Source organism: Pongo abelii, chromosome 2, assembly GCF_028885655.2.
Source record: "Pongo abelii isolate AG06213 chromosome 2, NHGRI_mPonAbe1-v2.0_pri, whole genome shotgun sequence".
Lineage (NCBI taxonomy): Eukaryota > Metazoa > Chordata > Mammalia > Primates > Hominidae > Pongo > Pongo abelii.
The window spans coordinates 138,374,439-138,395,670 of NC_085928.1; the positions used below are offsets into that span (position 1 = coordinate 138,374,439).

Genomic DNA, 21,232 nt, shown 5'->3' on the forward strand with positions numbered 1-21,232 from the left:
TATAAGCCTTTCAGTGGTCACGATGGCAGTCACCCTCCAAGTGCCCTATTCTGTGTCTTTCTTGTGTCATCTCAGTTACTCCTCACAACAGCTTTATGGCAGAAGATGCTATTACTAGGCCATTTTACAAATAGGGAGCGTCACCTTTTATACCCCCATACAGTTAAATTTCTTTATCACAGCTTGAGTATTTGGCCTCCCTGAAGGCTGAATGTCCAGGGACCCTGTCCTCATTGGTTGTGACCCTCACCTGACCCCCGGCCTCTCTCCTAATCTTTCTCCTAGGAAGTCCACTCACCGTCACTCCCCAAAAGACACACACAGGCCCCCCCTCCAGGCACCCCTCCCCACTGCCTGCTCAGCTCCCAGCTTGCCTTCTCTCAGGGCCCCCTAAGGAGGGTGAAGTGTTTTTACTCCTCTTCTGCCAGGTGGGCTTAAATAGGCAATCACAGCAAGACAATTAAAAAAAACCCAGAGGGAGTCTCCCTCCTCTTCCCTCCTTCTCCTCAGTTAATTTATTTCCTTTATAGGAGGCCTTGGGGAGAGGAATCTAGGCAATGCCTGCTCAGACAGGACTTTCCAGTGGATTCTCCATGTGGAAGCAGGGGCAGGTCGTCCCTCCCCATCTCTGTGGGCTCGGTGCAGCCGTCATGCCTCCTTGCCCCTGCAGGTTCTCGGGGAGGCCCGCTGTGGGTTCCTCTTCCTGCTTGCTGACTTATTTCCTGGTTTGGGGGAATTTCCTTTTGGTTGGAGGTCCATGCTGTGCCGTGATCACCTGAGCCTGTGCAGGGACAGCCTCAGCATCTCCGTTGCCACAACTTCCATCAGAGAAACCAGGAGGCTAGACAGGTTCACGAAAATTCTAATCATTCTCACCGTCACCAAAATAATAAGTCTTCCAAGCACTGCCCTTCCTACCCTGCACCTTCTCACTTAAAATGCTTAGAAATGTCAGCCAGAAACCCAAGCCTGTGATGCCAATCATGTTTCTGGCTGAGAGGATTTTATTCAGTAGCCGTCCCTGGCTGCCAGCTCATTGTGAATGGCCAAAACCTGGGGGTTGGGCTTTCCTGATGTGAGGGCTCCTTCCCTCCCAACTCCCTCGGGATAGTTGGACCCCATGATGCGGCCCCCTCCCAGATCTGCCACCTGCCGCCATCTTTCTGGCCTTTTACTCAGTCCATTAACAAACAGCTATTGAGCTCCCACCCGCGGTCGTCAGCCCCTGCCTTCTGTGTCCTGATGAAATTAGCCTCTTGTTAGATTTGGGAAAGAGCCCAGGGTTTGGGGTTTGAAAGACTCTTGGCTGTGCCACTTACTGGCTTGTGATTTCTGGGGGATCCACTTAGCACTTCTGGGCACAGAACCAGTGCCACCCCCTCTCATCAAGGTTGGGAGAGTCACATGAGATGGTGAAGATGAAAGGCCCTTGTAAATATGGGACACATGCCTGTGGCTGCTGTCATCCTTACAGGTGGATTCCCGTGGATTGTTGTGCATGCAGCAGCGGTCCCTGCACTTTGCCTTTCCTGCTGCCCTGGCAAGCAGGCCTCACTATTAGTACCTGCTATTAGTACCCAGGCCTTAGCGAAGCTTGAGCAGCCTTGCCCAGATTTAGGCATCTGGATGGAGCAGCCTGGGGCCCTTCTACCCTCCTGCCCTGCCTCGCCACCACGCTGCCCACTGCCTCCCTTCCCAATGCAAACCTTTCTGCTTAGTCCCTTCTGCCCATGACCTCAGCAGCCTGTAGTCCCCACCCAGCTTGGACTGCCCAGCCAAGTGTGATGCCCACTTGTTCCTTCCAGTGCAGCTAAGGACCAGCTGCCTCCTCCCACATCTAGCCCTTGGAGCCCCAGATTTTCACCCAGGTTCTAAACTCTTTCTTCTCTCCAGACCAGAGGTCTCCTGGGACAGCAGGGCCCAGCCAGTCCCCCGCTTACCCTCAAGACCTGGGCTCTCTGGGGCCCCAACTGCAGGCAAACTGCAGCCTTCCATCCTGTGCCAGAGTCCCCACGCCCAGGCCCAGACCTCAGGGCTGGACAGCTGCCTGTTTCCTCCCCACTCCCTAGTAGCCTGGCAAGGCCTGAATGAACCAGGCTCCCAGGCTGGCAGGACTCAGCCACCCCCACCCTTGGGCCCCATGCCCCCTTAACCTGCCCTCACTTTCTCCTCTGGTTGCCTTAGGTCAATACAGTGAACACGTGTAACAGGAGGGATCTAAATGAGACAAGGTGGGAGAAAGGGAGAGACGAGAAGACAGTCCCAATGCTCCTTGGGTGCTCTGCCAGTAGAGTCCTTCAGCCACTCCCAGAACATTCTCAAAAACAATGCCTTCCCTATCCCTTTGGGACTTACTGTCCCATGTCTGGAAAAATCTTCCAGCTGGGGTCATGGCAGAGTCACAGAGCAGCTGAGAAAATGTAAACAAATGTGGGGCTTCTTTTTGGAATCTTTGGTGCTTGCTCACGTGAGGATGTGTGTTGGAGAATCAGAATATTAAAACATCAAAGGACATCACTTTTGGACAGTTCTCTTGGCTGGTTTTCATGTGGGTAGAGAAAGGACTGGGGCCAAGGAGATGATGGGGCAGAGGTTACAAGGGTTACGCATCTGCAATCAGGTTTCTCCCAATATTTCATTGCTGCTGATGCTTTGGAGGCTCTTCGTTCCAACACTGTTTCCTTTTCCTGAGAAATTTATTTCTGTCTCTGGCTTCAGTCTGGCCCCCTGGGGAGGATCAAGCCGGGAAAGCTGTCAGCACCGTCTACCTTTTCTGAGGGTCTCTGTCTTCCTCCGCTACACCCCCAGCATTCTCACATCTCCTTTGGCCTTCCCCTTTTTCTGGTTCATTACGCGTTTGGGAAAGTTATGTTTCTGTCTTGCCATTGAGTGGGAGTTCCTTCTGTGTGATCAAGTGTTACCATGTAGTTTTGGACTTTGGCCACTTCCAAATTCCCCACCTACTTCTCCCACACAGAGGCTGTGATTTTTTTCTTCTTCTTCTTCTTCTTAATTTGTATTTGTGCTTGACTGTAGCAGGCTGTAGCGAGTGGTGCTATGGCCCATGTTGGGGTCACCTGTAGACAGCTCTGGCCAAGCCCACAGCTTCCTTAGCCTCTCTACCTGCAGACATTCTCGGGAATGGGCCCTGAGGAATTAACGATTCAGGAGTGACCTTCGATTTATGAAGATAAATGTCCTGCCTTCCTTGCCTTTGGTGGGTGAATCTGAGGTGTGTTTTACACAGTGTCTCAGGGTCCTTGTTGGGATTGAGCCCTAGTTGCCCCAGTGGTAACATGCTCTTCAGTGCACTCATTCACTGGCATCATCTCCAGCTCCTCCCTGTTTCCCATTCCTACTCCTTCCCTCTGTTTCCTGGGATCACTTCCCAATAAACTACTTGCACAGGAAAGCTTGCAGGGTCTGCTTTCGAAGGAATCCAAATAAACCCAAGAACTCACTAAAACCTTGCTTATCCTCTTGCCCTCGGTAGCTGCAGCTTTTAATTGAACCCCTGATGCCCAGGACTGGAAAACACCCAATCATCTAGTTCACCTCCTGCCTACCCCAGCCCCAATTTATGGCCGGATTCCCTCCATTACGAACCTCCTCTGTGTCGCTCCATTTCTAAAGTTTGTATTTTGAACTCACAAACTAGTCTAGTGACTGCCAGTTCTATACACCAAGACCTAATTTCTGGTGTGAAAGTACTTCCTGGCTGGAGATGGCTTCCTGAGTAAGCAGGAGGGCTGAGAAAAGCAACTTGGGATGGGGATGATGAACAGGCTAGAATTGGTGTTTAAAATACAGGTGGCCACTTCCAAAGATGGGCACCTTCCTTTCCTAATTGTTCTATTGGACAGAAAGCCTGAAATGGCTGCTGTTCATTCAGGTATTGCTGATGACAAAGTAATATGGCCCAGCGTTGGTCCCTAGAGATCTCTGCTGGTGTTCGCTCAGGTGGGGCTGTGAGAAGACTTTGTGACCTATGTGAGATAATTTTAGATGTTAGATGGATGAACATATTTGGTGTTAATGTGCTTCATCATCACCCCTTGTTTTTGGCAAGTGGTAGTGGACTGCCTTCATAGTCATGAAACAAAGTTTCCTTTTTCTAAAAAAAGTGTTTGTTTAAATAAAGGAAAGTGAGTCAATTAAAAAAATCAACTAGTACTTGGATACCACAAAACATTGTGAGGTACTGAAATCTGAGAAACAGCATCAGAGAATGTGGGTCCAGGTGTCTCATGCAGGGAGCATGAATGTGCTTTGTCCTTCTTGCTAATGTCAACCATTGTTTATGACCTTTAAATTCTTGTTTCAAAGAAGGGTGGGGATTTTCTTATGATTTAAGAAGATATTTTTGGAAACCAAAGCATATTCCTGACTAGCCTGTGCAAGCAAGACTTTTTAAGCTGGGTCAACTGATTGCTTGACTAAATGAGGAGCACAAAAATAGACTCTCAGACTTAGATTGAAATTCCAGGTATTTGCTTCTGGAGGCTGCTACTGCTAACCCATGCCCAGCTGCACGTAGGCAGTTGCGGCTCAGCTGCTGGGTGGCAGTGATTATTGATTGCTGAAGAACTGAGCTATAAATGAAGGAACCAAAAGCTCAGCGCCTCATCCCCTGTGCCTTCGTGGCTGTTTGGACCGACCTGCCACTCCAGGCAGGAACTCTCATTTACAGGAACATATTTATTTTTACATATCAATGATGTATTTTTGATGTACTTGATTAAGTATTATGGGTTCAGCCCCAGGAAACACTATTGCAGTTTATAAATAGTGAGTTCAGGAGTGTACAAGGTTCCTGGAATTAGAGCAGTATTTTTGTTTTTATGTGTCTCTGTACATTTACTTTTTCAAAGACCACTCTTACCCAAATATGTCTGCTTTTATTTCTAAAACACATCTTTGTATGAATTTCTAGAACCATCTGTTATGTTCTTTTCTCAAACACCTAGCTGTGCACATTAATCCCAGATAACAGCTATTCATTATATTCCAGATTAAAAACCTAAGTCCCCCATCAGAAGCCCAACCTTTCAGGTCCATGTTACTTTAAGCCAGCCTCAACTTACTACTTGGAATGAGGCTTTATTATCTGGCAACAATACAGCCTCACAGAGATTTCAGCATTCATCATATCATTTATCCAGGCTCCTGAGAGATTCCGCTTAAGCCGATGAAGCAGATTTTTATTATCCGTTGACCTCTTCTCTCTCCACTCCCTTTACAAATCCTAACAGAAATGGAGATCTTCACCCTTTTCAACAAACCGAAGAGCCATCAGAAGTGCCGGCAATACTATCCTGTCACCATTCCTCTCCGTGTCTCCAAGAATGGCCAGACAGTGAGCGGTTTGGATGCCAACTGGTTAGAGCACATGAGCGACCACTTCCGGAAAGGAGGCATGCTGGTGAACGCAGTCTTCTACCTTGGAATAGTGAATGGTATGTTTGGAATTCACAGTCCTTGGGTGGCCCTTTGTGAACTCTGCTTCTAACTCTTGAAATCTTAGTCCCTCTTCAGAGCCTGCTTCATTCAGAAAGCTCTGCAGCCGATAACCACGCTGCATTTTATTTCTAATTAACACATCTTGAGGAACTTTCCATAAAGCCCAGGGCCTGTGCTCTCGAAACCTCTCTACGAGTCAGCCAGGTATCTTCTGAAATGACAGAGAAAGTGGAGTGATTCTATTTCATCGAAGGTGGCCTCAGTCTCTGTTGCTTTTAAAGGCTTTTAAAAAGATTGTTCCCTGGATTTGTTAATTACCCCCTGGGATTGTGCCATTCCAAAGTGCAAATTGTTTGTAGACACTATTACAGTTTGAAGTAGCAGTAGCAGCACCTTGAAATTAACAGCAGAGAAATAAATTGAACAGCCTGGTTTCTGTAAGCTCCACTGAGACACACACTGTTCCCAGGTCTCCCAGCACCCAGCACCCCCTCCCCAGTAATGTGCTGTCTCTAGTGGTTTGCTGCATGGGATAGCACTATTGATGTCAGCTCTCCTAAGGCAGAAAGTCTGCCCACAGTGGGAAAATGTGTCAAACAAAGGAAAGGGCTTTAGGTTAACGAGAAGGCAATTTGAGTCACCGGGGTGTGTCAAGTCTGGGAGGCAACTTGGGGAGTGGGACCAACGTGCCTGCACGTGCGTATCCTGAGGACTGCCAGTCAGCAGGATTCCTAAGTGAAACATAACACCAAATTTGTCAATCCCAGCAAAACCTGGCAGGGGGCATCAACAGCGCCATGTGTTGTCGTTGAGCTGTTTTCTCTCAAGAATTAACAGAGTCATGAACAGAGTTTGGATTCTACATTGTTTGCATTCCTTGAAATGCCAGCAAGCATCCTGAGAATAGAGACCATTCTGAATTCTAAATGAATGTACTTTAAATCATCCAAAGCCTTAGAACATGATACAGCACAGACAGGTCTTAATTTTGGATGCAAGTCTCTATCTAAGTATCATTGACTAATATTGACATGTTATCATAGTAGCAGCAGGCATCGTATAGTGTAGTGGTCCATAACCATTTGTTGAATGCATGAATGACACAAGAAAGGTGATTGGCTTGTTAAGAATACATCCAGAGCAGGGCTGTCCAATAGAAGTGCCCATGATGATGGAGGTGTTTGTTCTGTATCTGGGTTGTCCAGTATGGCGGCCACCAGCTGCCTGTGGCTACTGAGCACTTGAAATGTGGATACTGCATCTGAATAATTGAATTTTAAAATTCATTTAACTTTCATTAATTTAAGTTTAAATAACTATATGTGGCTAGTGGCTAGTGTCACTGGTCAGTGTGTACTTGGTCAGTGCAGTTCTAGAATATACGTATTTTTTTTTTGGACGGAGTCTCGCTCTGTCGCCCAGGCTGGAGTGCTGGAGTGCAGTGGCGTGATCTTGGCTCACTGCAAGCTCCACCTCCCGGGTTCATGCCATTCTCCTGCCTTAGCCTCCCGAGTAGCTGGGACTATAGGCACCCGCCACCATGCAGGCTAATTTTTTTGTATTTTTAGTAGAGACGGGGTTTCACTGTGTTAGCCAGGATTGTCTCGGTTCCCTGACCTCGTGATCTACCTGCCTTGGCCTCCCAAAGTGCTGGGATTACAGGCGTGAGCCACTGTGCCCGGCTGAATATACATGTCTTTAATACAACTAACGTAGGGTTACTTCTGTGCCCTAGTGGCAAGGTGGGTAACCTCCCTCTACACAAGGAAGCCCTCTGTGGGTACTTACAAAGTTCCCCAAAGCCAGGGGTTGTCACGGTCTGGTTTGAGATGCATCATAAAACACCAGTGGCAGTACATGCTTGAGGCCAACTTGGGACAGATGTTTACAGCCTGACTTACCAGTGTCAGGGGAGGCCAGGGAGGAACGCTTTGGCTCCCTGTTTCCTGCAGGGACACCACATTGCCCATCTTGGGTTGTGGCAACAGTGGCTCCTTTCATCCCCTCTTGGTGCCCATAGATGCTATCTGTGGCCATGCATAGTTTTACATTCCTCCCTAGGAAACTGATGGTTAGTTGTTGAAGGTGTGTAGAGAGGTGCTGGAGATAGTGGATACACAGGTGGCCACTTGGAATTTCTTCCCCTCTTAGGAAAACTAGGGCATCAAAAGGAAGGTTTTCTCTTTGACCCCACTGCCTGAGCATGTCAGGGGCCCTAAAACCCCCAAGAAAGAACACTTGGAACGTTCACAAACCCATTTGCTGTTCCTCTACCCTTATGGTTTGGTGACCAAGGCTGAGTTAGCCTCCTCTACTCCCTGTCACCCCACTCTTCAACCTGGAGTCCAGAAATGCAGACAACTTAAACAGCTTTTTCTTCAGATTTGACTTGAGTGTTTGAAATACTGTTATAGCCTCCCTTGGCTTTAACCACATTGAATTCATTCTCCTGCCCTGAAGACAGAACATGAAATTTCCCCTGGCAAGCGCAACCGTGAAGTACTCCACAGGGCCCAGGCATCTTTCTGTATGCAGCCCATATCTTAGAGCTCCACCATAGCTGTTCGTCTCTATGTCAGGGAGGGCTGCAAAATTCTCAGAACAAAATGAATTGAAACCCACTCTGATTTTAAACACAATTTCACCCTTTATATGTCTTTTGGGAGGGAGAGTATGACTGGGAGTAATGCTTCCTGGGTTAGGGCGTTTCTGTTCTGGAAAAGTCCAAGGTTTCCGTTGGCCAGGGATGAAATACGTGTGTGTTCTTTTCCCAGAATTAAGAAAAAAAAAATGGCAAGCTAATCATAATCATAAGAGGAACCTATTTCTAATGAGATAATTAGTGTCCTTACAAATAAATCTGGCAGAGCTAGAAGCACATCTTTAAGCTGTTTGCCATCTGGAATGGCACCAGTCATGACTCCTGAATAGAGATTTATACTCCAAAATATTTTCCACAGGGTCATAAAGCTCATGAGAACTTTGTCCCATAAACAAGGTGATGTTTCAGCCTGAATTACCCAGTGCAGACTCCAGAGCTTCTGTTCTCGAGGCATTACTCCCCTCCGCATGCCTCCCAGCCTGGGACATAGAAAGACTTGTACAGTCCTCAAGTTTGGGCTCCTGCTCATGGTATCCAGGACTCCTCTCCCTGGGTCGTTCATTAAACCTTAGAATGACCCGGTGTCTTGGGCTGGGGGAGGCTCTGCCCGTGGGCTCTGGCAAGCTTAGGGCACAGAGGAGGGGCATCGTGATGAACATGGACACCTAGCAGTTGCTTTGTGTGGGTGCTGGTCTCAGCAATTCAAACTTAGCATTGACTTCATCCTCACAATACCTCAGTGAAGTAGGTACTGTTGTTATGCCTGTGTTATAGCTGTGGAAACTGAGGCACAGAGACATTATGTCACTGTCAAGGTTACTGGCTAGTAAGAGCAAGAAGGCAGCAGGAAGGAAGAAGGGAGTAGGCGACAAAAGGACCATGACGTGGGCAGGACAGAAGAGGAAAGACATGGCTATGCTGGCAGGAGTTGTGGCCCCCAGCGGGACTTTGGCGGCTCTCCCGGTGGGAAGAGGAGGACTCCAAGGTCACTCTAGGGAGGTGGCAGGACCCGATGGAAGCAAGAATGAGTCCAGGGGCCACATAGCAGAGCAGCCAGGCACTCAGGAACATGTCGGCCAGTGAGATGAAGGCCAGGTTCTCTATTTCTAGAGGATGGGAAAGACCAGAGGGAGAGACCCTGAGCTGAGCCGGCTGTTGTGGAGGAGTTGGGTGGGAGCCAGGAATCTGGGGTAAGACTGAGGCTGCCCACCCCTGAAGACCCAGTGAGAAGGCTGATTTTTCACAAGGCCTCTGGGCCTACAGAATTGCTGCTGCCATCACCAGCCACTGAGGCTGCTGCCGCTGCCACCATCTCTCTTGCCCTGCCTTGCCCAGCATTCCTCTGGTTCTGTCCTGTCCCCTGCCTCCAACTACCCTCTTTGCCCTGCCTTCCCTGCTCCACCCCCCTGTCCACTCCTGCTCCTCATTCCTCATACCCTTGGCCTGTCCTTGCCCTTTCCTACCCTGGCAGTCCTCCATCTCTTTGTTTCAGAAATGGCCTTTGCAGCTGATTATCCAAACCAGAATCTACTCCAGGAACAGTCAGTGTTTGTGGTGACTGTATCCTCACTTCTCTTTTTGCCTAGAAGAGCCCTTTTTTCTTTCCCTGACTGCTTGAAAGGAACCTAGCCTCTTATTCTGCAGAACGGCCTGCATGATGGTTTCATCTGGTCAGGGCCCATGGTGTCATTGATCTTATTTCTCCAGCCTCTATTTCCTGTAACCTGGAAGTTAGTTCTAAGGCCTTGATAAGTTAAGAATTATGACAAGAATACATTCCAGGCGATGTGTTCTCCACGCTGCATCACGTAGGGGTCACATGACACCCAGATGTCTCTCTGCTCCCACCTCTTTAAAAGATTAGGTCTCCCTTGAGACTTTCTCTGGTGCCCCAGCTGCATCTAAATCAAGTATCACTTTGTATGGGTATTTATACCACCTTTTTTTTGACACCTAGCATATCCTCCATGATCATATATTTGCAAAATACATAAGTAAAACACATGTACATGTTTTAAATAAAATATATATTAAATATGTGGGGTATATATTTTATACAGACATACTTGCAACCAACCCCCCAGGCAGGTCCTACTTTTTGTACTTTCTTAACATCACAGTGCTGTATTCAGAAGGTGACTAATGATAGTTCTGGATGATGCTCAATAATGCCAGTGGTGATGAGGGAAAACACTGATACTGGAGTGTTTCACCAGGAATCTGCAGGTTTTAGGATGGGACTGGTAAAGAGGGAGAATGAAGTAGTACCAGGTGTTTCTGATAGCCACTCCCTTGGGACACCACCCATCTCCAGGAATGTCTGGCCTAGTGGTTACAGGCAGGGCTTCTATTTCAAAGAGGCCACTTAATAATGTAGGGGCTAAATTGCACATATGCCATTAAATGCATTTTCTCATGTGTCCATAGGACACCTTTAAAAAAACTTTTATTGCAGTTTAGCCCACATGTAAAAAATTGTGCAGATCATAGGATATAGCTCAGTGGCTTTTCACAAGGTGAGCACACCCATGTCACCAGCACATAGATCAAGAAATAGAACTTATCAAACCCCTAGAAGCCCCTGCATGCCCCACGCTGTTTCTATCCCCCCAGAGTAACCACAGTCCCTACTTGAAACACTGTTGATGAGTTTTGAACTATACAAACTTTATATACTTGTCATTGTGGGATTCATCCATATTTTTACATCTAATTGCAGACCATTTTCTCTTATTGCTGTGTGCTATTCTATTGTGTCAAATACACAGCTATATACATAACTTAGCCATTTACAAGCATATTTTTATTTATTTATTTATTTTGCCCCACATAGGACAGCATGGCATCTGCACAGATGTGGCCCCAAACAGAAGCCCTAAGCCCATCTCATTGTGACCTGACTGAAATCTCATCCTAACCACCAAGGCAGAGAGGGTATGGTGCAGTGGTCAGAAAACACCAGCTCTGCAAGGGTGGAAACCTAGCCTGTTTAGCACCTACCCCCAGTTCCTCAAACAGGGTCTGCTTCATCATAGTGGTAGCTCAATGTCTATTGTTGAAAACGGGTAGGTTTTAGGATCAAACAAATCACATTTCAGATCTAGTTTGGCCCTTGTATTCCATATGAACATGGACTAATCATTTAACTCAGTTATCTACCCACTAAAAGGGAATGACAGCTCTTACAGAATTTTGGGGAGGATTCAATGAAAAGCCTTGAACTGCACCTGGCAGAGTGCCTCACATCCAGCTAAGACTGAATCAGAATGTTTCTTCCCTATCTGCTCAGTTAAATGGTGCTGCAACTTGCAAGCTAACCCTTTTCTAGCTGAAGAGGAGTAATATCTTTTCTAGATTATTCAGTGCCTCAGATTGAGAATGTAGGAGGCAGGCCGGCCCAGAGCAGCAGTGAGTGTTCAAGAAGCAAGAGAAGGCAGCAGCCTTGCTCATTCTTTGGTTAATAGAGCAAATTAGCTGCAGTGTGATTGGGAAGCAATATGGCACTGTTACCTGGGATTGGTTGAGCAGTGATTACATTTGCCATGGGATCACATGTCATATGACTGCATGTGCAACTGCACTTATGCAGTTGGCAATTGCCAATCCTGGAATCAAGGTGGTGCCAAGAACACTGTGCGACCTCTGATGGACAGAAGGCGCCCTCAGAGAGCCAAGAGGATCTGTTATGCCAGCTACTCCAAGGTGGACAATCTGGTCCAGTCTAGCTTGTTTAAAGGAGAACAGTAACACACTTTGTTTTTAACCCTGCAAAAATAGACCAAATGCATTGACCGCTTGTCATGGCATGCACATTCAGGCTAGACTTTGGCAAAGCACAGCACCCTAGGGCTGAGCCTGAAGGTTAGCTTGATAGACAGAGTCTTAATGTCTCAGAGGCTGCAGAACAGTGGTTGCCTCACGGAATTTACCTCTTGAAATAATACGGCAAATCTCCTTTTCCCACATCCTTCTTGTAAATCATAAGCTTGGAATATTAAGGTGGCCTTTTGCCAAAAGACCAGCATCAAATATTTATACAGTACGAAGGAAAATAGCTTTTTGTGCACAGTAGGGAAGCATCTTTGCTTTAATAAAAATGCAGTGCTAATGGAATGTTTTCCATAGATGGAGGGCAGTTTAACCTTTTTACATTGGAGCCTTCACTCTAAGATAGACCTATTTATACCCAATTTGGTGCACATTATAGTGAGGCTGAGCTATGAAAGTAATGAGGAGACAAGGAGTGGACAAGGCCGTCAAAACAAGCGACTCTTTAAAAGTCCAGCTGTCTGCTCTCTGGTTCATTGACTTTTTTGCTGTTACAGATAACCAGATTTTGACAGCCATTCTGAACTTCAGCCTCATGGTTAAGTAGGTGAATCAGCGCTCTGGATTCAGAATACTGGAGCATTAGGCTGAGGTGGGGAGGCTGGGAGGCAGGCAGTGGATGAGGTGTGGGTGGTGAATAAGGATCTGGGTGTGTTCCTCCTCCATGCTCCCAAGCTAGCTGTAGCTTTCCCTGCTGACTACACAGCCCCGCTCCCAGGCCTGTGACTCAGGAGGAAGGAGAGGAAGCCCAGCGCAGGGGATGGAGAAAAAGTCTGGATGGACTGTGAGTGTCCCCTTCCCTCTTCTGGACCTCAGCTCTGCCATGCTCGCCATGGGCAGGCTAAACACCATCATATAATTTATGGTGAATTAAGCACTTAAGTACTGAAAGCACATGGCAGGCACTTTTAAAGGGCTTAGAGGTTTTCCATTGAGAAGATCTGCAGGTAGAGGCTTTGGAAATTTGATATAACTTATTTTTGGTAGTAGTCTTGAGGAAATGTGTGCTGTGTTGATACAATCCTGATGGAATCATTGAGTGTCTTCTGGTCTCAAGCATGCCCAGGTCAGGATTTGGGAGGGCTTTACTCAAAGGGGTCTCTTAGGGCATCCCTATTGTGATAGGGGCTCCAGATGGACTCCTGGAGTGTTACCCGGAACTTAAAAAGTAAGCTGGACTATGGTCCATACTCACCTTGGACCCCAAAATACTTGTGATGTGATTTAGCTGCAGAGCAGCTGTTTTTCCCTGATAACCTATGAAACATGTCTCTTAGGAGGCCATGGAATAAGCAAGCACTTGGGAGGAACATTTCAGCAAAGCAGATGAGAGAGGCAAGCTTAGCATCTGCCAAGGCTGTTTGATAACAGACTCTCAGGATAGGAAACAAGAAGTTGGAGCGTGTTATTGGTTTACCCATAGGGCTCTTACTTCAAATGGAGAACTATCTTATGTTGGGATAATATCAGGATAAGGCTTCTGTGCTTATTACCTTACAGCCATGGTTTGTTGAACCGGTTAGGCCTTCCTATTATTCTGGAATAAGGACCCAAGCTAAGCAAAGTACAGTGGTCTTGTTTTTAGGTCTAGGTTGGGCATTGTGTCAGTCAGCTATTGCTCCAATAATGCCGTGTAACAAACCACTTCAGAACTCATTGGCTTACAATGGCAACAATTTACTCTGGCAGATTTTGGGGTTGCCTAGAGCAGCTCTGTTGAGGCAGACCTGGTCTCAGCTGGGCTCCACTGGGGCAGCTCTGCTCCATTTGTCCTTCATCTCCCTAGAACCAACTGGCTAACTGGGGCATGCCCTCTCAATGTAATGGCAAAGACACAAGAGGCCAACCTCAACCACACACGTGCTTTTTATGTCTCTGCTTGCATTACAACTGCTAATATCCCATTGGCCAAGCAAGTCAGATGAACAGAGCCCTAAGTGGCTGGCCTCCCCACCAGTCAATTTAGTCTTAACCACCTTCTCTCCTGATTCTGCTGCTCACCTGGTCCTTGGCTGTCCTTCGTTCACTCTGCATGTCAGGCTGGCTGTCCCTTCCTCCTGGAACTCTCAAACCCTGCAGATCCATATTCCTTGCTTGCTTAGTTCACTCGAAGTGGGGAGCCCTACCCTGATGCCTCTTTCAAAAATAGCCACCACCACTGTGTCCACCTTCATACTCTCTCCTTGGCCCACTTAGTATTTTTCTAGCATGTATCACCTCTGACATGATGTTATTGTCTTCCTCCTCCACTGCAAGGTAAGCTTCATGGAGGCAGGGACTTTGTCTTGCTGCTTGTGAGATCTCTAGGTGACTACAGGACTACTTGGCACATAATAGATTCCCAGTAGGTGTCATAATGAATGGCTGGAAGGTTATTCAGTGTACACTTGAACTCCAGTAACATGTCACTCACCCTTCTGAGGCCCTATCTGCCATTTTTAGACTCCTCTAAGGAAAGTTTTTCTATTTAGATTATACTAAAATCATCTCCCCATAGTTTTAAAAAACTCTTTGATTCTAGTTAGGCCTTCAAGAGCCTTGTAGAGGAGAGAAAAAGGAAATTCTTTGTCATCTGTGTTGTCCATTTACTTGTGTTATACCTGTATTAACTTGTTAATAACCTCACAGAAAAGGATATAAAAGAAAACTCAAATTATATGTAATTCTACCACTTATAACTGCTGCTAGCATTTTGTGTATTTCCTTAAAGTTTGTCTAAACCGTTTTAACATAAAAATCCATATTGAGCTCATGTGGCAGTTTTATATCCTAGTTTTTTCTCCATAATATTGTATCTAAAGCATTTTTCCAAATCATTAAATTCCCATAATATTTTTAGGGACAGCCTAGTATTTTATAGAAATCTCCAAATTTAACTATTTTTCTATGGTTAAATATTTGGATTGTTGAACATTTAGATTAAGTTTTTAAGTAATTTTATAAGTAATGCTTGTAGATGGATATTTGATGGCATTGGAGGTTATTACCTCATGATAGACAAGAAAGGTAAGATTTCTGGGTGAAAGAGGATGGACTTTTTGTGGCAAGCTCCTGCAACATTGTTAAATTGCTTTCTATAAAGATTGTACAGTTAAAATTCCCTTAAGCACTGTAAACTTTCCCATATCATCATATCTTTACCAGCAGTGAAAATTTTCTTTTCAAAGTTTGTCACCTTGCTAAATAAAAAAGAAGTTGAGGCCTGGAACAGTGGCTCATGCCTGTAATCCCAGCACTTTGGGAGTCCAGCAGTCCGAAACTAGCCTGAGAAACATAGTGAGACCCCATCTCTACAAATAATAAAAAATTAGCTGGGGTGGTGGCATGTGCCTGTGGTCCCAGGTACTTGGGAGGCTGTGGTGGGAGAATCACTTGAGCCCAGGAGGTTGAGGCTGCAGTGAGCCGTGATTGTGCCATGGCACTCCAGTCTAAGAGACAGAGTGAGACCCCATCTCAAACAAACAAAAAAAAAGAAACTGCAGTTTTTTTCAATGTTTACTGGCCATGGAAAGATAAAGAGAATTAATTGCTTTATGTCCTTTGTTTCTAATGGTGTTTCAGTATTTTTAACTATCTATAAAACTTTTTATATATAAAAATATTAAGCTAGGCCTTTATTTTTGTTATTGTTGTTGCAAATAATTTTCTCATGTTGATGACCTTTTGTTTATGGGGTCTCTTGGGAGCCAAAGCTAAAGATTGTTATATATTCACATTTGTCAGTCTTTTTCCTTGTGACTTCTAGAAAATACTGGCAGTTCCAGGAACTCCAGCGTGATTCAGGGGACTTTCTGAATTTGTCTCCCTTCCCTCCCCATGAAAAAAAAAAGGTCACATTATTATGGATTTGCCCTATTAAAAATTGTCCTTTTAAAAGAGCATATCATTGAAATGTGCTTTGTTTGTATGTTAGTTTACTAGGACTGTCATAACAAAATACCACACACCGGGTGGCTTAAACAACAGACACTTATTTTCTCTCAGTTCTGGAGGATAGAAGTTCATAGTCAAGGTTCCAACAACTTCAGTTTCTGGCTAGGGCTCTCTTCCTGGCTTGCAGACAGCCACCTTCCTGCTGTGTCCTCACGTGGCTTTTCCTCTTTACACACGCCAGGAGAGGGAGAGAGAGGGCTCTGGTTTCTCTTCCTCTTCTGATAAGGACACCAGTACTATTAGACTAAGGCCCCATCCTACCCTAGTTAAAGGAGGACTAGGACCTCATTTAACCTTAATTACCTTCCTAAAGGCTCTGTCTCCAAATATAGTCACATTGCGGGTTAGGGCTTCAACATACGAATTTTGGGAGGACACAATTCAGTCCATAATATTATGATTGAGCAGTGTTTATAGCATCAAATCTGGGAACCAAGAGAGATTGTCCATAATCCCATAGATGAGAGACCCAGCCCTTGAAAGAGTCACGTCACCTTTCATGATAGAGCCTAGCCCCAAACCACTTGCTTCTAAGTCAGTCTTCTTCCCCCAAATCCCTTATCAAAATGAACCTAGGACATTTAGGAGCCATGCCCCAAACAAAGGGGCAAAAGGTGCTTCCCTTAGTGTATTCTATAGGGGCAAGGACTCTGTTCAGTATTTCTTTTTTTTTTTTTTTTTTTTTTTGAGACAGAGTCTTGCTCTGTCGCCCAGGCTGAAGTACAGTGGTGCTATCTCGGCTCACTGCAACCTCTGCCTCCCCAGTTCAAGCAATTCTCCTGCCTCAGCCTCCCAGGTAGCTGGGATTACAGCCACACCTTGCCATGCCCAGCTAATTTTTTGTATTTTAGTATAGACAGAGTTTCACTGTTTTGCCCAGGCTGGTCTCGAACTCCTGAGCTCAGCGAATCTTCCTGCCTTGGCCTTCCAAAGTGCTGGGATTACAGGTGTGAGCCACCGCGCCTGGCCTGTTCTATATTTCTTTTTACCCTTATTGCCTAAGATAGTTCTTGATCATGCTATACATTTCATGTATACTTGTCGAATTGTACAGAGCTCAGAACCTGGTACATTGACTACAGCAGTGCCCAGGGAAACATTTCCAGTGGTAAATTATTTGGGAAAATTCCCTCTCCCCCACATTCCACCTCTTGACAAGAGCTGCCTAAGATGTTGTCTGGACAGCAGCCCACATCATGTGAACTTCCAAAAATCAACGCATCTGACAAGCTCAGATCTGGTGTGTTATATCTCTTTCCTTTAAAAAAGAAAAAAAGAAAAAAAAAAACCCTCACCTAAATATAGTTTGCTTCTAAAAACTGTCTCTAAATGACTGTGTTTTACCCTGGAGAAGTTCTCCCCAGTGCATCCTGACGCTGGAGCATGAAAAGGAGGGTAAACGTGTGAAATCAAATGGTGATTGCTAACAATGAAATTTGGGCTCATAAAATCAAGGATATTATTCAAAACTGTGAGGTAAATTAGCCTCATTCATTCTGATAGGGCTAGATAGACTCTATGGCTGTGTGTGCCTTCTTTAATTAACATGCTGAAAAGATGTTCTGATTGGGATTATTAATGAATGCAGTGGAAATGTTTGCTGCTTAGAAGACTTCTGCCACAGACGGTTTACAAACCCCCCCAACCCCCGCCTATTTCTTTTTCCACAGATTCCTTACATGGCTTGACAGATGGAGTATTCATCTTTGAAGCTGTTTCCACAGAAGATAGCAAAACCATACAGGGCTATGATGCTATTGTGGTTGAACAATGGACAGTCCTGGAAGTAAGTGTGGGGTTGGCAGCCCCGCTTCTTTTGTTTAGACAGCAATTGTTTTATCTGCCTGCTCGATCTGACCGTGGGGCTGTTGCTCAGCTGTGGCTTTCTTCTGAGAGGGAGTTGACCTGGTAGGTCCTAGAAGGATCCCCTTAGTCTTTTCATTCCCCTCTTTTCCCACCCCCAGGTAGGGGTGGGCCCCGCTCTTCCCTTTCTGCAGGAAAAGCACATTGCATGTGCCTGGCCATTTGGTGGAAGGAGAGTTGTCTTTCATTAATTTGCATGTAACTGACAACTCTAAGTGATATAAATGAGGCCACATAGTTTGTGGCCTCCGTAATACTCAGAGCAGCATCGTTATTGGAGCCAGACCCTGTGGCTCCCTCTGCCAGCTATCCTTAGAGTTATGCACATGAGCTCACTTAATCTGCGCAATAAGCCTTTTAAGTAAATACTGTTATTGCCCCTGTTATATAGATGAGGAAACTGAGGCACAGAGAGGTTAGGTCCCTGGTCCAAGATTACACATTAAATACTGAAGAATGTCTTTGAGAAATGGTGACTCATGCGGCCACCAAATTGCTGTGGGAAGGGGAATTCCTCAAACCATGTTCTGCTGGGACTTTGGAGGAGCTAATTTACTTCCAAGATTCACTAGTGTGTACCCTGAAGGGCATTTCTCTAACTGTGGAAACATGGACTTTTTAGCCTAGTCTCTTGTACACACAGCGTCTGGGATATAAAGGGAGATGCTATTTGGACATAGAGAACTGAATTCTTTTTTTGTTTTGTTTTGTTTTGTTTTTTTGAGATGGCATCTTGTTCTGTCGCCCAGGCTGGAGTGCAGTGGCGTGATCTTGGCTCACTGCAACCTCTGCCTCCTGGGTTCAAGCGATTCTCCTGCCTCAGCCTCCAGAGTAGCTGGGACTACAGGCACCCGCCACCACACCCAGCTAATTTTTGTATTTTTAGTAAAGACAGGGTTTCACCATGTTGGCCAGGCTGGTCTCAAACTCCTGACCTCAAGTGATCTGCCTGCCTTGGCCTCTCGAAGTGCTGGGATTACAGCGTGAGCCACCGTGCCCAGCCATGGACATAGAGAACTGATTTCTGAATGCCTTGGAAGAACACAGGATTGGCATTGCTGGGAGGGCCTCTGCCAAACAGGGCTCTCCAGGCCGAGGGAAGACAGAGGTGGATACAACTCTTTGTGAGGAGTGTGGGGCGCTGGGACCCTCTAGACAGCCGGTGCTTGCCACACCCTTGTGCCTGCCAGAACTGCAGCCTTGAGGCAGTCCCTTGCCTGGTTATTGAAGTGGAGATGGGATGGGGGGGCGGGTGAGTTGGATGTCCCCCGGGACACTATTACTCAGCTTTGAAGCTGCAGCGGTTCCCAGCACACGTGAAGTGAGGAGCAAGGCTGTTGGGGGGCATGCCTGCATCTGAACAGGGATGAGAAATAACTGCTTGCAAGTGTGATAGCAATGGAGTACCCAAAGGAACTGGAGTCGTCAGAAGCAGGAGTTGGAAAGTCACAGCATCCAGGGCTGGTTAGTGTAGGGGCCAGAAGTCCTGAGGGAAGTCAGAAACCAGGTGACAACCTGGTGTGAGATCAGCTTCACCAGTTACTCCTGTGTGACCCTGGTGCCCATGGCCTCTCCAGGGTCCATGCTCCTATCTAGAAATGGGATGCAGAGGGGTCCATGCTCCTATCTAGAAATGGGATGCAGAGGGGTCCATGCTCCTATCTAGACATGGGATGCAGAGGGGTCCATGCTCCTATCTAGACATGGGATGCAGAGGGGTCCATGCTCCTATCTAGACATGGGATGCAGAGGGGTCCATGCTCCTATCTAGAAATGGGATGCAGAGGGGTCCATGCTCCTATCTAGAAATGAGATGCAGAGGGGTCCATGCTCCTATCCAGAAATGGGATGCAGAGGGGTCCATGTTCCTATCTAGAAATGGGATGCAGAGGAAGTAAGGCTCAGTCCAAGATGCCAAGCGAGTGTGGGCAGGTCCTGTCACCTCTCAGGACCCTGTCCTTCCTCAACTTGTAAGCTGGGCAGGTCACATGGCCCATCACGTGTGGTGGAGTGAAGGCTCCAGGTGGTGGTGAAATATGAAATGCCAAGAGTTGAGGATCTGAAGGACTGAGCAGCCGGCATTCAGTTTGCTCTGTAACATTTGGCTGTAACAGTAGCGATGCATGGCTGCACCCAAAACATGTGCCTGTGCCGAGTGATTGGCAGGCCATGGGGATGTGTGTGAAATTCCTGCTGTCTGTATATTAAAATGGCTCTTAAGGGAGGGCTCTGTGGTTCCTCAAAAAAGATGACTTGATGGCAGTGATCCAAAATCATCTATAAAATGGTTCTTAAAAATTAATGTGACTGCAGGACCAGTAGCCTCAGCATCATGTGGGAAGTTATTAGAAATGCAGATTCTTGGGCCCCACTCCAGATCTGCTGAACCCTCTGGGGGTGGGGCCTGGCAGTCTGCGTTTTAGCAGGCCCTGCAGGAGATTGAGGCTCACTTCATTTTAAGAACCAGGGCGGGTATAGATGCCACTCCCATGTTGGAACTGTACCCCACAAGGTGATGGATTTGAAAGGTGGGACCCCGGGAGTGATAAGGCTGCGAAGGCTCCACCCTTATGCATAGGATGAATGCCCTTAGAAGAGAGGCTGCAGACCACTGCCTCCCCTTTTTGGCCTTCCACCTTTCATCATGCAAGGACACCTACATGGCACCATCTATGAGGAATGGGCCTTTGCCAGACATTGAACCTGTTGGTCAGTGTCAAGATGCCTGATCTTGGACTTGCCAGCCTCCAGAAATGTGAGGAATAAGTTTCTATTATTTATAAATTACCCAGCCTGTGGTATATTGTCATAGGAGTAGGAATGAACTGAGACAGAAATTGGTACCAAGAAGTGGTGTTGTTGCTATAACAAATACTTGAAAGTGTAGAAATGACTTTGGAACAGGGTAATGGGTAGAGACATACAGGCTAGAAAGAGCCTAGATTTCTGTGAATGGAGTGTTAGGGTGATTCTGTTGAGGGCTCAGAAGAAGAGGAGAGCTGTAGAGAGGGGCCTCAGACTTATCAGAAATTATCTAAGTAGTCATGATCAGAATGTTCGTAGAAATATGGACAGTAAAGGCCATTCTGATGAGGTCTTAGATGGAAATGAGGAACAAGGTATTGGAAACTGGAGGAAAGGCCATCCTTATTATAAAGTGGCAAAGAACTTGGCTAAATTGTGTTCGTGTCCTAGCGCTTTGTGGAAGGCAGAACCAAAGAGGGACGAACTAGGATATTTGGTGGGAGAAATCTCTAAGCACAGTGTTCAGGGTGCAGTGTAGCTGTTCTTAGCTGCTGATAGTAAAATGCAGGAAGAGAGAAACAAACTGAAAATGGAGTTTGTAATCAAAAGGGAAGCAGAGCTTAAAGATTGTGAAAATTCTCAGCCTGGCTTCGTTGTCAAGAATGAAAAAGTGTATTCAGAAGAGAAAACCAAGGTTGGCCAGGCTACTGTTTGATAGGGAGACTGGTGCTGGTGGAAGGATGCCATATGCTATTCACCAAGACAACGAAAGGAAGACCTGAAGGCATTTCTGAGATCATC

At 46.3% G+C, this 21,232-nt stretch overlaps 2 protein-coding genes across 6 annotated transcripts in view; one reads left to right on the plus strand and one right to left on the minus strand.

The window, feature by feature from the left end:
- RFTN1 (raftlin, lipid raft linker 1) overlaps positions 1–21,232 on the plus strand; it is a 202,387-nt gene that overhangs the window by 142,374 nt on the left and 38,781 nt on the right. For all 5 annotated transcript variants that reach the window (XM_002814026.6, XM_009239287.4, XM_063722567.1 and 2 more), the window contains 2 exons: positions 5,253–5,456; positions 17,494–17,609. In XM_002814026.6, coding sequence (XP_002814072.5) covers positions 5,253–5,456; positions 17,494–17,609 — 320 coding nt within the window. The remainder of the gene's footprint in view (positions 1–5,252; positions 5,457–17,493; positions 17,610–21,232) is intronic.
- Positions 5,451–21,232, minus strand: part of OXNAD1 (oxidoreductase NAD binding domain containing 1) — a 105,616-nt gene continuing 89,834 nt past the window's right edge. The window contains exon 10 of the mRNA XM_063721631.1: positions 5,451–5,853. The gene's annotated coding sequence lies outside the window, so the exon portion shown is untranslated. The remainder of the gene's footprint in view (positions 5,854–21,232) is intronic.